The 15,128-nt window shown below is 39.7% G+C and overlaps 1 protein-coding gene across 4 annotated transcripts in view; it reads right to left on the bottom strand.

Moving 5' to 3' along the window:
* Positions 1-1,162: 1,162 nt before the first annotated feature.
* The window catches only part of LOC127659352 (cordon-bleu protein-like 1), an 85,329-nt gene continuing 71,363 nt past the window's right edge, over positions 1,163-15,128 (bottom strand). For 3 of the 4 annotated variants that reach the window (XM_052149131.1, XM_052149133.1, XM_052149134.1), the window contains 5 exons: positions 10,609-10,849; positions 10,384-10,454; positions 6,772-8,543; positions 3,035-3,178; positions 1,164-2,369 (listed from right to left, as the gene is read on the bottom strand). In XM_052149131.1, coding sequence (XP_052005091.1) covers positions 2,295-2,369; positions 3,035-3,178; positions 6,772-8,543; positions 10,384-10,454; positions 10,609-10,849 — 2,303 coding nt within the window. In that variant the 3' untranslated portion in view covers positions 1,164-2,294. Of the gene's footprint in view, positions 2,370-3,034; positions 3,179-6,771; positions 8,544-10,383; positions 10,455-10,608; positions 10,850-15,128 lie in introns of all 4 variants that reach the window. The other variant, XM_052149132.1, reaches the window with a different exon arrangement.

Here is a 15,128-nt window from a genome sequence, read left to right as displayed (position 1 = left end):
CAATATAAGAATGTTAAAGACAAAGAGAGAAATAAATAAACTAAAGGAACATGAAATATTTAAGAAAAGAACAAAAAAATATTTAAGAAAGAAAAAAAAATATTTAAGAAATAAATAAAAAATATTTAAGAAATAAATAAAAAATATTTAATAAATAAATGAAAATATTTAAGAATGAAATAAAAAATATTTAAGAAATGAAAATAAGGTAGTAAATATTAGAAATGTTAAAGACAAAGAAAGGCAAAAACATTCAAGAAAGAAATTATGATGTTTCTACAACTTGACTGGAGTCCACCTGTGATAAATGCAGTTGATTGGACATGATTTGGAAAGGCACACACCTGTCTATATAAAATCCCACAGTTAACAGTGCATGTCAGAGCACAAACCAAGCCATGAAGTCCAAGGAATTGTCTGTAGACCTCCGAGACAGGATTGTATCGAGGCACAGATCTGGGGAAGGGTACAGAAAAATGTCTGCAGCATTAAAGGTCCCAATGAGCACAGTGGCCTCCATCATCTGTAAATGGAAGTAGTTTGGAACCCCCAAGACTATTCCTAGAGCTGCCGCCCGGCCAAACTGAGCGATCGGGGGAGAACGGCCTTAGTCAGGGAGGTGACCAAGAACCCGATGGTCACTCTGACAGAGCTCCAGCATTTCTCTGTGGAGAGAGGAGAACCTTCCAGAAGAACAACCATCTCTGCAGCACTCATCCAATCAGGCCTGTACGGTAGAGTGGCCAGACGGAAGCCACTCCTCAGCTTCACCGATCTAGATCGCGCAGCCTTAAAGCCCAGGGCACCCCCAGGTAGTCAAGGGCCCCTGGGCACTGGCCCCATTGGTCCAGTCGGTAATCCGTCCCTGGTGTATTCAAACCATTTTATTTTTACCAAAGAATTATGTTGCTCTATCAATATATTTTGATGGTCATATACTTCAGGATCAGAAACTTCTTTTTAATTTCACTTTACACTACGGATCCATAGAATTTAAATTCTGTACAGCATGTGTTCCTTTATACTGCTACAATTAAAACTTTATAGTGATGGCCAATTTTAAAGTTATACATATAAAAAATTCACAATGCCCCCTCACTGAAAAAGTGGAGAGCAAGAGTCATTTTAAATCATTATTAAAGTCTAAATTTACCTCATTATTACATAAATGTCTGTGCATTCTGTTACAAAGCTGATTGACAACAAATAAAGCTCAAGTCCTAATCAAACTTCAGTAAATAGTCATTACATTTTGAAAGTCAGAGTTTGCTGCCATCGCAGAGCTCAAAGCCTCGTGCAATGGCAGCTTTACAGCTTTAAAATGTCATAATCACAATTTCACTCATTAATAACACACAATCAGAGGGCTCAAACTTTAAAGGTCTGTTATATTTTAATACAGAGAAGAGAGGAGAGTTCAGATAATACAGCAGTATTCTCCTCAAAACAACACATAAGCCCAGTGTCTTCTGTCATGCCAAAAGCTTTGTTTAAAAGATTGTTAGGCCCCAAAGACCTGTTCAACAATGACAATAATGTATTATTATTTATGATCAAGAACAAAAAAAACAGCCAATAATTGACAAAAATACACTTTGCACCAATGTATAACAAGAGAAAAGGGAGGGGTTTGTATGACTGAATAATTGGGAATATTTCAGTACCATTTTACATTGAATAATAATTATATAATCAAATCTACACATAATAATTTAAATGTAATAAAGGCCTCAAAATAGAACAGCGCATCTTCTGTGACTCCGCACATTTACACATGTCATAATGTCATAACATCAGAAAGCAACCGGAACATATTCAACTGGATACATTTCAAAATTTGATAACATTAATACGATACATTTGTTACTTTAACTGAGCAAGGGGGGGAAAAAATGTTAAAAAAAAATGTGTTTCTGAACTAATAATAAATTAGAAGGAATCCACAGTCATAGTTCATCTCCTCCACTTATCTGCTCAGCGTCAAATAAAAGTAATCTCTCTGCGCTAGTTGATCAATCAACAAACTCTTTACATTAAGACATGTTCGTATCGTAGAAAGTGACGCACCGTGAAGGTGACAGTGGAAGAACTGCGCTCTACGCAGTTCTGCCCAGATCCGGAATAAAAGGGCCGAAAGTCCTTTGAATCGTGAGCCACCTAAAAATCTAAATCTAAATGCTGCAAAGATGGAGAGGGTGAAAGAACACTGGAGATGGGATATTTTCGGGATGTTTGGGAATCAGTGAACTTCTGTCAATGAAGGCACAGAGTGAATTAAGGGAAGTCGGAATGCTTCACTCCTCCACAGAGCGCAAGGCTTCCGATGTTCCCTTCAACGTGGGAGACAGCACTAAGGATGCTTCAGACCTCTGTGAACGACAAAGTTTACAAACATACTTTTTTAAATGATTAAAATACCAGAATGTCAGTTAATGGCAGTATAGCTAGTGTCTAAGGGGGACTAGTGGGGCATTGCCCCCCTAGATTTGCCTCGAGCCCTCCAGAATCTTCTGATGAAATATGTTTATTCTGCAATAAATGAACCATGATTTTACTATAATAACAGCCTATTTCAGTACTGTTTAACCATGTTTTTGTGGAAAGCAAGGTTTGGATCAAATTTACCAATAGTTTTACTACAGTATTACTGTAGTATCCATAAATTAACCTTGGTTTTCCAATGGTTATATTATAGTAACCAAGACTATATGTAGTAACCGTGTTGTTTTGTTAAAAAACATGGTTTGAATCCAATTAACCATGGTTTTAAAGGTCTGGGCTAAGCCTCCGAATATGCACCGACCCTAGAACCACCCCTGGGCCAAAGTATACTTCGGTTTTCTGTGTGGCAAGGGGTTGATTGGAAATTGTGAAACCTGTGGTAATCAACATGATTCCACAAATGCTGTCGATTGAGCTTAACCTGTATCAAACCCAGAACATTCCTTTAGGGAAGTTTTGGTAAAGGTTACTGTTTTTAATCAGGGTTCCTATAGTTGGATGTACATCTTGGTTAGGAGTTAGATTCACTCACTGGTAATGTTGGCTGAGTATTTCCAATCTTACATGTTCCCATGTCTTCATGTTGGGCGGAGCTCTGCGCTGGGTCGCCAGGGCCTGCTGTTTCTGATGGGGCCTCTCTATGTCCCTCCGTGCGTCCTTCTCCATTGTCTGTCACCTGTGATCCACATGGGGTGAAGAAAACACACAATACTCACTCTTATTCAGGGCTGGGGATGATGCACATTAGATGGGCACAGGGTCACATGACAGAAAGAGAAAGATACGCTACTAGTTCTGTGTCACACGCATAAATCACAAGATGATGACACTGTATATGTGGTTGTTTCACAAGATACGAAGGTACACACACACACACACACGCATGCACGAACGCACGCACGCACGAAAACATGCATATGCACACACATATACACACTTACTCATTCACACCCATTTAATGTAGCTTGTATTTATTAATATTGGTGTTTCTTCAATTTCAGGCTATTGTTTAATGTTCCCGGGTTGGATTTTGACTTTTGACAGTTTGACTTTTCTCTTTTTGTTAATGAAGATCACATTAAAACAGACTTGGAAACTTTGGTACTTTTCAAAATGCCTTTTATGAACACATGTTACACTTTTGGCCTAAACTATGAAAATACATTATAGAAATACTAATTATTACATTTTAAAAAATGCTAATATATACTAAGGGTGAATACAGCATAAACCATTTCAATGTTTATTGTGCGAAAATTATTTCAATTAAATGTTCAAAAATTGCGACCCACAGTTGTGGATTCATTTCCACCACCCCAAACACTTTTGCCCCTAATGAAGTTTTACAAACATTAGTGTACTTGTTTACCAAGTTGACAAAAGTGTCAGCAAAGAGCACGCTTGAGATAAAATATGAGACAAGTGAGGTTTGAAGAAAACAAAGAAAAATCAATATTTTTATTGGGCATCTTTTCCAATCCAGCTGTAATTCTTTCTTTTTTTAAAGCAGGCAAAAATTGATCATTTGTTAGTAAACAAATAAAAAAATTATATTGAGAGTGTGAATCTTTTTTTAACAAGACTTTACTGTCTAGAAATCCAAAGTGCTAAAATTGCCAGAACATCCTTTTAAATATATATTTATGCCTTTTGATGATATGTCAAAAATTCTGTATTTGCTCTGAAATGGCTTGGGTGAGTTTTTCCGCTGGAGTCGTACGGATGACGTTTATGCTGACTGTCTGTGATTTTTGTAGCTCCAAAAGAGAAATCTCCATTCACTTGCATTTTAAGGACCTACTAAGCTCGAGGTATTTTTCTTCAAATGTGTTCTGGTGAAGAAAAAAGTCATGCACATCTGGGATATCATGAGGGTGAGTAAATAATGATAGAATTTTCATTTTTGGGTGAACTATCCCTTTAAGATAACGAAAAACAAATTCAGTCTGGCACGTCCAAACTTTTGAATGGTAATGTATCGCCCGGCCTTAGTTCTAACTACACTTCTAGAAACATTTAAAGAGAAACTTCTATAGCATGCACAAATGAGAAACTCAAACACACACACACCCTGTCCCATCAGCATACAAAAGCCTTTACCACAGAACTGTTTTGTTGGTGCTGAGGGCCAAACATACATTGTACACGTTGACAGCACACTACGGCACCCCGCATCACTAAACATGCTCACAGCTGACCCCAGCGACAAGACAACAAAGACGAGAAGACAGGTCAATCCAGGACAAAGATTAATGGTTCTTGTGCTTCAATACTGTGAGTACACACAGCCTTTACAATGAGTGTCATCCAACTCCCCAATATTCATTTACCAGGGCCTGTTTCAATTGGGTGTATTTCACAATAGATTATTTACTTACAAAACAACTGTCGTACAATGAGGCTAAAACTTTGAAACAAGTACTGAGAAAAACCCTTGCAGGTCAGGACTCCACCCCTATGTTACTCCGAATTTATCATAGTTTGCACAGTTTGCACATGCCATGTTGTGTTTTGGGTGAATTGCATGAAACATTTCAAGAACATGTCATGGGCATATTTGATTATATATATTAATTATATATTTTAGTTTAAAAAAAAGTACAGAAAATATATATTTCGTATGTATATATATTTTTGTATTTATCTATATTATATAATATTCAATAGTAAAATATTTCTGTCATAATTTCTTCACTTTCACACACTATTTTAATGCTCCTTGATTAAACCCTGAAGCCCTTATTTTTCACGAGACAAAACCTTTGAGATTTTATTACATAATTTTATCACTTCAGAGTAAAGCTGCGTTCACAGCTACTTTGTCGCTGCATGTCGCCAGTGGCTGGCGGTTAGGTTGCTAGTGGTGTGTATGGAGAGTCTAAACAATATTATTAAAATATTAGGATCACGTGAGCTCTACCATCTTCTCTCGTATTGGCTGTCACTCCCGAAAGTCACTCTTCGGTTGCATAAAATTAAATTTCTCAACTTTGTTGTGTCGTTGGACACGCCCACATCCGGTCGCCAACGGTCGCTGCAGTTTTGCACGAGCCTCTGCTGAGAGCGGACACATTAGAGGGTTTAAGAAGCACTTCACACACTTTTACGGACAGGAGCTGCTTTGGTTGACATCCGCAGAGCAGCTCATTGACACACGGAGTTTAACTGAATGAGACACAAAAGTGTCATTGATGGCATTTCTATATTCACTTCTAATTCCTTTATTTGGCCATTAAAATGTGACTTTGAAGCGCACAATAATTGCATTTATCTCATATAGCCGCGGTTAGGTCAAATAACTGTGATCAGACGATTATTTAATAATTGCAACAGGCCTATTTATATCAGCATAACAGTACATAAGCAAAGCACACTGACAGATGCGACTCTCCTTAAAAGCACCAGCGCTAAAAATACTACAAAATGCTACGGAAAACTTTTCAGAACACTTTTCTGTTTACTCTGAAATCAGTGAAAAGATGCCAATGGCACTGTTAAATGTCCATCCATCCATCCATCCATCGTCAACCGCTTATCCTGTGTACAGGGTCGCGGGGGGCTGGAGCCTATCCCAGCTAACATTGGGCGAAAGGCGGGGGACACCCTGGACAGGTCGCCAGTCCATCGCAGCACTGTTAAATGTAAGTTGCATAAATGATTAGATGTTTTTATTCTGATGTTATGTTATATTTTCATCGGTTGCCAGATGTCACGTACACTGGTGTAATTTTCACTCGTAAATGTACAGAAAATGGCCGTTAAAAAAAGGCAAAGTATATCTTATTTCTTAGTGAAATATGACCGGGACATGTTATAAACAGGTTTCATGAGATTAATGGAATGTTCCGTGTTCAATACATGTTAAGCTCACTTAATGTTGATTTCTTAAAAACAATATTTTGACTCTTTGTTTAAAAAAGCAAAACTTGCAATAACAGTAAGGCACTTCAAAATGAAGCGAATGGGGCCATGCAATTGCCAAAATTGTAACTGCAATTTTGCCTAAAAAATTTAAATATAAATTATGAAGGTTGAGTAGAAATAAATCTTTAGAGGTAATCAAAATTATACCATAAATGCAATTGACAACTTAACTATTCTTTAACCCGGAACATTCCTTTAACCAAAAAACTGACATAATGTACAAACCTTTAGGGTAAAATGTGACCTGGACATGTTTGAGAGATACACCCTGTAAATTGGTTTGATAAAAAGGTGATGATTTTGTAAAAAAAAGCCATTACAAACGTTTAACCAGGTTGTACTCACAGAACTTGTTGGAGGTTCGGGGGACTCTCTAATGGAGCTTTGTGCTGAGAGAGGATAAACAGGCAGCTTGCGTGGTGATTGCCCCAAAGGACGATGGGTAAGAGACTGGGACCTCTTCACAGCCGACGACACAGCTTGGGCAAAACGAGAAGGTGATGTGGGGGAAAACGGTTTGGGTGCCGCAAATCTTCTCAACTTCTCCAGACTCAAAGAAGGCCTGGGATTCGTGGGAAGACTCTTTTGCCGAGAGAGAAGAGAGGATGGTGGAAATTTTGAAGCCTCAACGACTTTAGAAATGGGTTGAGGTTTCGGTTGGACCTCAGGTAGAGGAACATCACTTGAAGCCTCGACATCTTTCAAAATGGGTTGAGGTTTCGGTTGGACCTCGGGCATAGGAACATCACTTGAAGCCTCGACATCTTTCAAAATGGGTTCAGGTTTCGGTTGGACCTCAGGTAGAGGAACATCACTTGAAGCCTCGACATCTTTCAAAATGGGTTCAGGTTTCGGTTGGACCTCGGGTAGAGGAACATAACTTGAAGCCTCGACATCTTTCAAAATGGGTTGAGGTTTCGGTTGGACCTCGGGCAGAGGAACATCACTTAGTTCGGCATGTTGCTCTTCTCTGTCCCACTGTACTACTGGCAGTGGAGGCACAGTCCTAAGGGAAGCATCTGACTGCAGACTGCTTGCAGCTTCCTTTGGTCTAGCTGCAGGACTGCTACAGGTGCTGCTGCTGCTACATGTGCTGCCAACACTCGATCTACGTACAGCTGCAGAGATGACATAATCCCCGGGTGTTCGTTTGTGCTGTGGCAAGCGGAATGAAGCTGGTTTGGGTCTTGTTGCAGGTGGAACCTTCTCCTTGATGAAGGACTCGTTTCCTTCACCGAATGGGGACGAGGGTGAAGAAATACTGGCTGTTGGTGAAACAGGTGGAATCGTCGGCGAAAGCTCAGTGGCTTTTATGGAGGCATTCTTATGGCCATTAAGAGCGATAATTCCATTGGTGAACAAGGGAAGTTGGCCTGGTGGAGGTGAGATGTTTGTAGTTTGAGCTTGAACGATTTTTGCGTCCAGGTTCTTGACACTCCCATCATCGCGTGGCTCCAGAGTTAGTTCAACCTCAAAAGAACGTAGCTTTTCTAGAGCCTTCTGAGGGACGATGGTGTAGGAGGTCATGCCCACTTTGGGGATGTATTCACGGGTCAGTTCTTTGGATGGTTTGGGTTTAGGCTCTGTGTCTGCAAAATACAGTATGTTATCTGATTTAGGGGAAGTTGGTGTCGATGCTGGACACTTTGAAGTTTGAACTGTAGGTGTTTGGGATTGAGGAACAAGCAGCTCTTCTGTGGAAGTGGCCATGTCCCTCTTTAGCCCCGTTGAGGGTGAGGAAGGCATCATGGGGGGTTCATTGCAAAAGCTAGGCAATGGTTCAGTAGGGAGAGTCTCGGGTTCTGTCTGCATTTGCGTCTTGGTTTGAGCAAAGCTGACTGAACTACGGTCGGTGTTCTGTGTCAGTTCTTCAAAGTGAGCTGAACGGCTTGGCTTAGGGGAAGACTTGGGAACTGCTTGCAAAGCAACCGTGTTGGAATCAAAGCACTGAGCGTGTAAGTCTGTGTGTGTGTACAATGTCTGAATGCCGCATTCTGACGTTTGAGGCATGTTAAACAAAGATGAATCCGTCTCTGTGTCACTCACTGAAACCTCCTTTAAAACAGGGCCAATTTGAGAAGATGGAGTCACCTTTTCGGTCTTCTCTTTCAGGGGCTCTACAGAAAGCGAAAACAAAGCAATTGAAGCCTTTCTTTTTGACACTAGAGTTATAATTTTACATTTAATAGATTTTTCATAAAAATAGCTATAACACATTGCACAATGATTTCCTATTGGGTTGCAGTGGCGTAACTACAGGCTATTTATCCACAACAACAGCAGACAAGAGGGTAAAGGATTGATTTATAAAAAAAATGAAGGCACATTTTATATAGGAGACTGTGGCTGTGCTTTTTAACCATCTGTATATTTATTTAGCTATATTTAAATGGTAAATGGTCTGCACTTATATAGCACTTTTTTTAACCTTAGAGGTTAGCAAAGCGCTTTACACTTTGTCCCAATCACCCATTCACACACACACATTCACACACCAATGGTGGCAGAGCTGCCATGCAAGGCACTAGCCTGCCATTCGGAGCAACTTGGGGTTCAGTGTCTTGCCAAAGGACACTTCGGCATGTGGAGTCATGTGGGCCGGGAATCAAACCGCTAATCATGCGATTAGCAGCCGACCCACTCTACCACCTGAGCCACAGCCGCCCCTATATATTTAACTGTATTCACTCCTCCTCGCTCCAAAAAAACGGTGCTGTACATATTAGGCTACATACCATGTATTACACTAGCCTATTACCTTGGTCTCAGAATTAATTTATTATGGAAACATGCAGGAAGGGCTAAATAAATATTCTGGTACAGCGGATATCCAAAACAATATATTTACATTATGTACACCGACATCAGTGGTTCTCAACCTTATTTTGATGAATGCCCCCTACTTCATTCCCTTACCCCAGCTGTTAATATATTTTACATTTCCCTTTTTGAAAATGTGTATTTATTCATTAATTATTTATTTTTATAGTTTTAACAGTGGTATTTGTAACAAGACCATATTAAACACATGGAAGCATGGATCTTCTTCACTACCGTGGTTAGATGTTACAAGATTTCTATAAAACCTTGCCTTGCTTCTCACTGATTCTCCCAAAGCTCTGAGTTTAAAAGCTTTGCGCTCGCGCTGCTCTGTCCATTGAGCCGTATTTATCTACAGAGCCATACAGGTGTACTTGACGCCGCTAAACCAGATACTACAGATGTGTCGCTAGATTTAAAAATCAGCTGAACCATGATACAAATGCGTACCAACCCGTATAAATGAGAACCAACTGATAAACCCCAAGTCAAGATAAACGTTTTAATGCAAAGAGCAGCTTAACGATAGATTTGATTATTATGACTGGTAAACTCCCCCCCATTTGTAACCTAATGCCCCCCATTCTACTAATTTGCTCTCAGCGCCCACTGGCATCCTTTGAACACCCCCATTGCGAACCCTTGGCATTCAAAATCTAAATAAGGCCACTTTCTCACTCATATCAGATTATTCTTGTCCACGTAAACATGTTCACTCATTTATTAATAAATTCAGTCAGTAACCGATTCGTATTTGCATCACAAATTAAAAAAACTACATTTAATAATCAAGTCAGAGTCCACTGGCACACCTGAGCATAAGCACAAGAAACATTCTTAAGCACGCTTGTCAGTTCACGTACGCATAAAAACATCTTCACGTCAGTTTCTGCCTTTATAAATCCAGATTTGTTCCTCGCTTTCAACGTGGCATCAAATCCATGGAATTTAGGATGCAATCTAATTGAGGCCCCTGGTTTTTTTCCCCATTAACTCCCCGGTAACATATTATGAAGTTTTATGCTCCTTGTCACAGTCGCCTTTGGCTTGCTCAATGGGGCCTACAGACAACAATTTTTAAGACATGATTTTCAATTGCGTTATTTAAGCCACACAGGAGGACTTGACTAGACTTACCGATCTCTTCCGATTGGATTCTTCCGGCCTGGTCTGATTTTAACTCTCCATTCACTGTGCTCTCATCAACTCTGTCAAGAGTAAAACAATGTAACGTTTAAAAACTAGTTAGAACATTACATGTAACTAATTCAATTATTCAAATACATTTTAAACTGAGAAAAATGAAAAAACCTATGGTCCCCACTGTATAACCAACACCTCAAACAATAAACTCCTACATACGCTCTATCTACGGACAGGTTGCTTGATGGATTTTCTCTGGCCGTCCCAAGTGGTGATACACTTTCTACACTCTCAGAGTCTTGCAAGGTCCCAGCTTGGCCTGAGTCCAGAGAGATGTCAGCGGACAGATTCAAGCTGCTGTCATCTTCCAGGTGCTCTTCTTCTAAAGGGCATGCCTGACACTCTGTTTTCATGGAGACCTCTTCTTTGATCTCCTCCAGTGGAGACGCCAGCACAGTTTCTGCAATCAAGAATTAAAATCATTGAGGACAAATAGAAAAGGGCAGATGAGTATATCTTTACTCTAGTGTGTTTGTGAAGTTGTCATACAGGGGTGGAGCCAGGAGTTTTTCAAAGGGATGGCCAGGCAGGGACAAGCGATCAGTCTGTGGTGGCAGAGAAATGTTCGGGTAGCATTTTTATTGGAGGGGTGGGGGGTTGACACCCAGGACGGAGAGTTGCGGCAACCTTGGTGTGCACATATGTTAAGTTTGTACATTTGTACTGAGATGATTTCACCTCTAAAGAACTAAATTGTGCCAAAAAATGACCAAAAAAATTACTAAACCTGCAATTGCGAGTGGGGTGGCCAATGGGGTGGCCAGGATTCGGTCCATGGACGGAGAGGTGCGGCAACCTTGGTCCACACATGTTAAGTTTGTACATTTGTACTGAGATGATTTCACCTCTAAAGAACTAAATTGCGGCAAAAAAATTACTAAAACTGCAATTGCGAGTGGGGTGGCCAATGGGGTGGCCAGGCTTCGGTCCATGGTGGCCACGGCCACAACTGGCCACCACCTAGCTCCGCCACAGTTTTCATACAATCTCTTCAAAAGGGATAATGTCACACTTTTACCCCTTATGGACCAAGAATTTTGTGCAAAAGTAATTATGCAATTTTCAGTCATAATTTTGCTATTTTCACACTCTCTCTGACCCCTAAAATTAAACAGGTTGTTTTTGCTGCTGTACCTTTAAGACCTCAATGTAAATGCCTTCTATGCTAGCTATGGATTTGCAGTAAAGTACAATATGTTTTTTAACGGTCACATCCTTCAATAATAATAATAATCGTGCCACTCAGACTGAGATGATCAGGGATCTTGTTTAAAATTAGCTTGAGGTGCTAGTTTCTAACGTTTGGATTCTTCAGAAGGATCTGCAGAGTTGCAGGTGCTGCACACAGACACAAACAACACAAGCTGTGACAGACTTTACCACATTTTACTCTTATCATTAGTCCTTCTGGTTCATTAGTCTATTGGCTGTTCAGAAACTTGGTTATTCTTTCTATACTAGTTCATCGCTGTCTCTAAGCTCTGGAGTTACAACATCAGCATTAATTGCTGCCCAATCTCTTTACATAGATATAAGAGAGATATTGAGTAACTTCAGTATTGGTATCATTTCTCTGCTACTCATAGAGAGCGCTGTTAATTAAGACGTCTTGTTTCTCTCGCCACATTCAGTTCTTCAATCACCACCACTGGGGACCATCGCAATGAAGAAATATTCAGAGAGCTGTCTCTGTGATCTCTTTATCTCTCTCTCTCTGCATCTCTAGCATAGTTGGACATTTAGATTCTGTGGCCTTCTGTAGTTTCTCTCTCTTTGTCTTTCTGATCAACTCTCAATCCTTCTTGTTGAGTTTTTCTCTTTATACTGTTTATATTACTCTAGGTTTCTTTTCTGTCTCTTTCTGTGAAGAGTGTGTATTGCAGTGCTCATGTGGCACATTAATAATGCAGGAATTTCCTGCATCTATTCAAGATTTGATTTAATTATATTTGATTTGTTGCTGTACGCCATATATTCATACAAGCTTTGCTCTGATGTAAGTCTGTGATCGTTTCAAGCAGAATTGTACAGACATCATCCAAATATGTAAAACATTGATGCTGGAGTATTTCAAGATGAGGTTCCTGTTTAGAAACAAATGCTCGATGGTGGAACTTCTGCGTTCCTCTAGCCCCCCAGAAAATAACTGCTTTCAATATGTGCTTCCTTCAAATTGAGCTGAAAATGCTCAAATGTCCTTTTTTTATGCCTATTTAGAGAATAACAGTAAAAAAAAAAAAAACATGCACAATGAGTAAATGTATTAGGCCTACAAGTAGTACAATTGGTCTTATTTATACTTTGCTATTACAAAATCGTAAGCGCTCAAACTTCAACGCATGGCCATGAATGCGCTTTCAGCGTTGAGGTAATGTTCCCCCTACATTGCAGGCTGGTCACGGGGCTGCGCTCAAAATCCATGAACCACAAAAAAAAAGATAGAGGCAGAAATTGTGAGGTGATCAAATAAAACGCTAGAAATTATCATCTTTGCCCTAAAAGTCTGTGAATATCTAGATGCTTTTCTTCTAGAGGATGAGCTTGAGTGGTGAGCTGAAAATCAATGTATTCAACATGTTTTTGAGATTCAGAGAAACACGACTGTGGGATGAGCTCCTTTAATAGTCTATTAAGATTAGTGGAATAATGGAATGCCCACAGACAATTGAATATTAAATGGTAAATGGTCTGCACTTATATAGCGTCTTTTTAACCTTAACGGTATTCAAATCGCTTTACACTATGACTCATTCACACAGAGCCGCCATGCAAGGAGCAACTTCAGTGTTCATTGTCTTGCCCAAGGACACTTCGGCATGTGGAGTCATGTGGGCCGGGATTCGAACCGCCAACCATGTGATTAATGGCTGACCCGCTCTACCAACTGAGCCACAGCCTCCCAATTGACTGCAAGTATGACACATATTGCAGCTAAAATGGCAAAAACAATCCATTAAGACTGGCTGGCGTGCTTAAGGCATCTCTTGTGAGACAGGTGTGCAGGTTTTTTTATCAGTTTTGTTTAAAAGTTAGCAGACTGCTACAATGAGCACCTCGGAAGAGCTAGTCAAAAACATTTTATTCGATTTGCCAAAGCTTGCAAAGTTTATGGCACTGAATCTGAAAAATATTAAAGAATAGCAACTGTTTGAAGCAGTTTAAGTGAGCTACAACTTTTTTCTTCCAAAGTACACCTGGTACACCATTTTCTTGGTTGTTGGCAGATATGATGTTCCAAGCTGCTTGGATAACTTGCCACAGTTCTTCTATTTATTAGGCTATTTCTATATATTAGCCTCAGTTGCTTCAGTCTCTTCATGTAATCCCAGCCTGCCTCAATGGTTTTGAGATACGGGCTCTGTGGGGGCCCATACCATCTGTTGCAGAACTCCTTATTCTTCTACTATTCAATTGTAAATGGAATGCTGAAATCTAAAATTGATATTTGCTAATGAAACACTAAAAGCAGAATTTATAAAATAACCATCTTAAGACAAATGCCGCTGTCTACACTGCATTTTCCAAACAATCTAGCTTTGTATGGGAGGTCGAGCTATATGCATATAGTGCTAAAGTCTAAAACTTTTTGTTTTTGCTTATTCAAAGCAAACTCTTACAAGACATTTCAAACTTTGAGCTTGCTACAAAAGAAATCAGTCTCAACCCTGCACATTAGATATTGCATTGGGGAATGTCTTGTGAGATCAGACACACAATACAATTGCGCAAAAGTTGAAAAAGCATTGACAGCAAACCGAGTGAAGGATACCTCCTGGGTCTTTGTATAGTTATGAGAAATAACAATGAGAAAAGTTTGCCTGCAGATTACAAGCCCTGATTAGAAAGCACTTACATGCCAAAAAACTCTCCCAACCTCTCCATCTTCTCTCTCTCTCTCTCTCTCTCTCTCTCTCTCTCTCTCTCTGTCACTCCATAGAAAACTTGCCATCACATCTAAACAAAACAACTGATTTTTGTCAGTGCTGTCAGTACACATTCTCTGGGTAGCTCATTTACCTATTGATTAGGGCTGTTGATGTAACACGTTAATTCGGTGCGATTCATTTATAAAAAAACATGTCAAATGTTTTCGCAATAAATAATGCTCCTGGACGTTAATAATAATATTCCCAGAATCGCAGAAAATCACACCTGAAGTACCACCTTCATGTTTTCAGCAAAGGGCAGTAAGCGCATATCCAGCCGTGCAGGAAACCACACTGACAGCAGACTGAAAGCGTTCGTCGGAAACATATGTACATAGACGCATCCTTAGAAAAACGCTTATAAAGTCGACAGATTGACGAAATCAATTGCAAAATGCATTGCTGTGATTTGTAGGCCAATATATTAGCAATATATTGCCTTCTAAAGCCACTTTATGTGTTTCCAAACAAATGATACATATTAAATACATTATACACTTTTTTGGAAGCTAAATCTCATCTTAAAATGGCTAACAACAACAAAGAGCTTAGCAACCTTGCTCTCTGTTACCTTGATATCACAAATAATAGCCAGGGAGAAATTCAAATCCAAGATTCTGAGGGAATGACCAGAAATTCTAAGAGCAGACTTTATTATTGTTAATGGCAAACAGGTCATTACTAATTTTCTTTTCTACACTGACTGTCCAAATGCTTGGCACAAAGCCCTGTGTTCAGCTAATGCAGAGCTAA

The sequence above is a fragment of the Xyrauchen texanus genome, chromosome 18 (genome assembly GCF_025860055.1).
Source record: "Xyrauchen texanus isolate HMW12.3.18 chromosome 18, RBS_HiC_50CHRs, whole genome shotgun sequence".
Taxonomy (NCBI): Eukaryota; Metazoa; Chordata; class Actinopteri; order Cypriniformes; family Catostomidae; genus Xyrauchen; species Xyrauchen texanus.
Note: the sequence above shows the minus strand (reverse complement) of the source record. Positions and strands in the feature narration are given on the sequence as shown.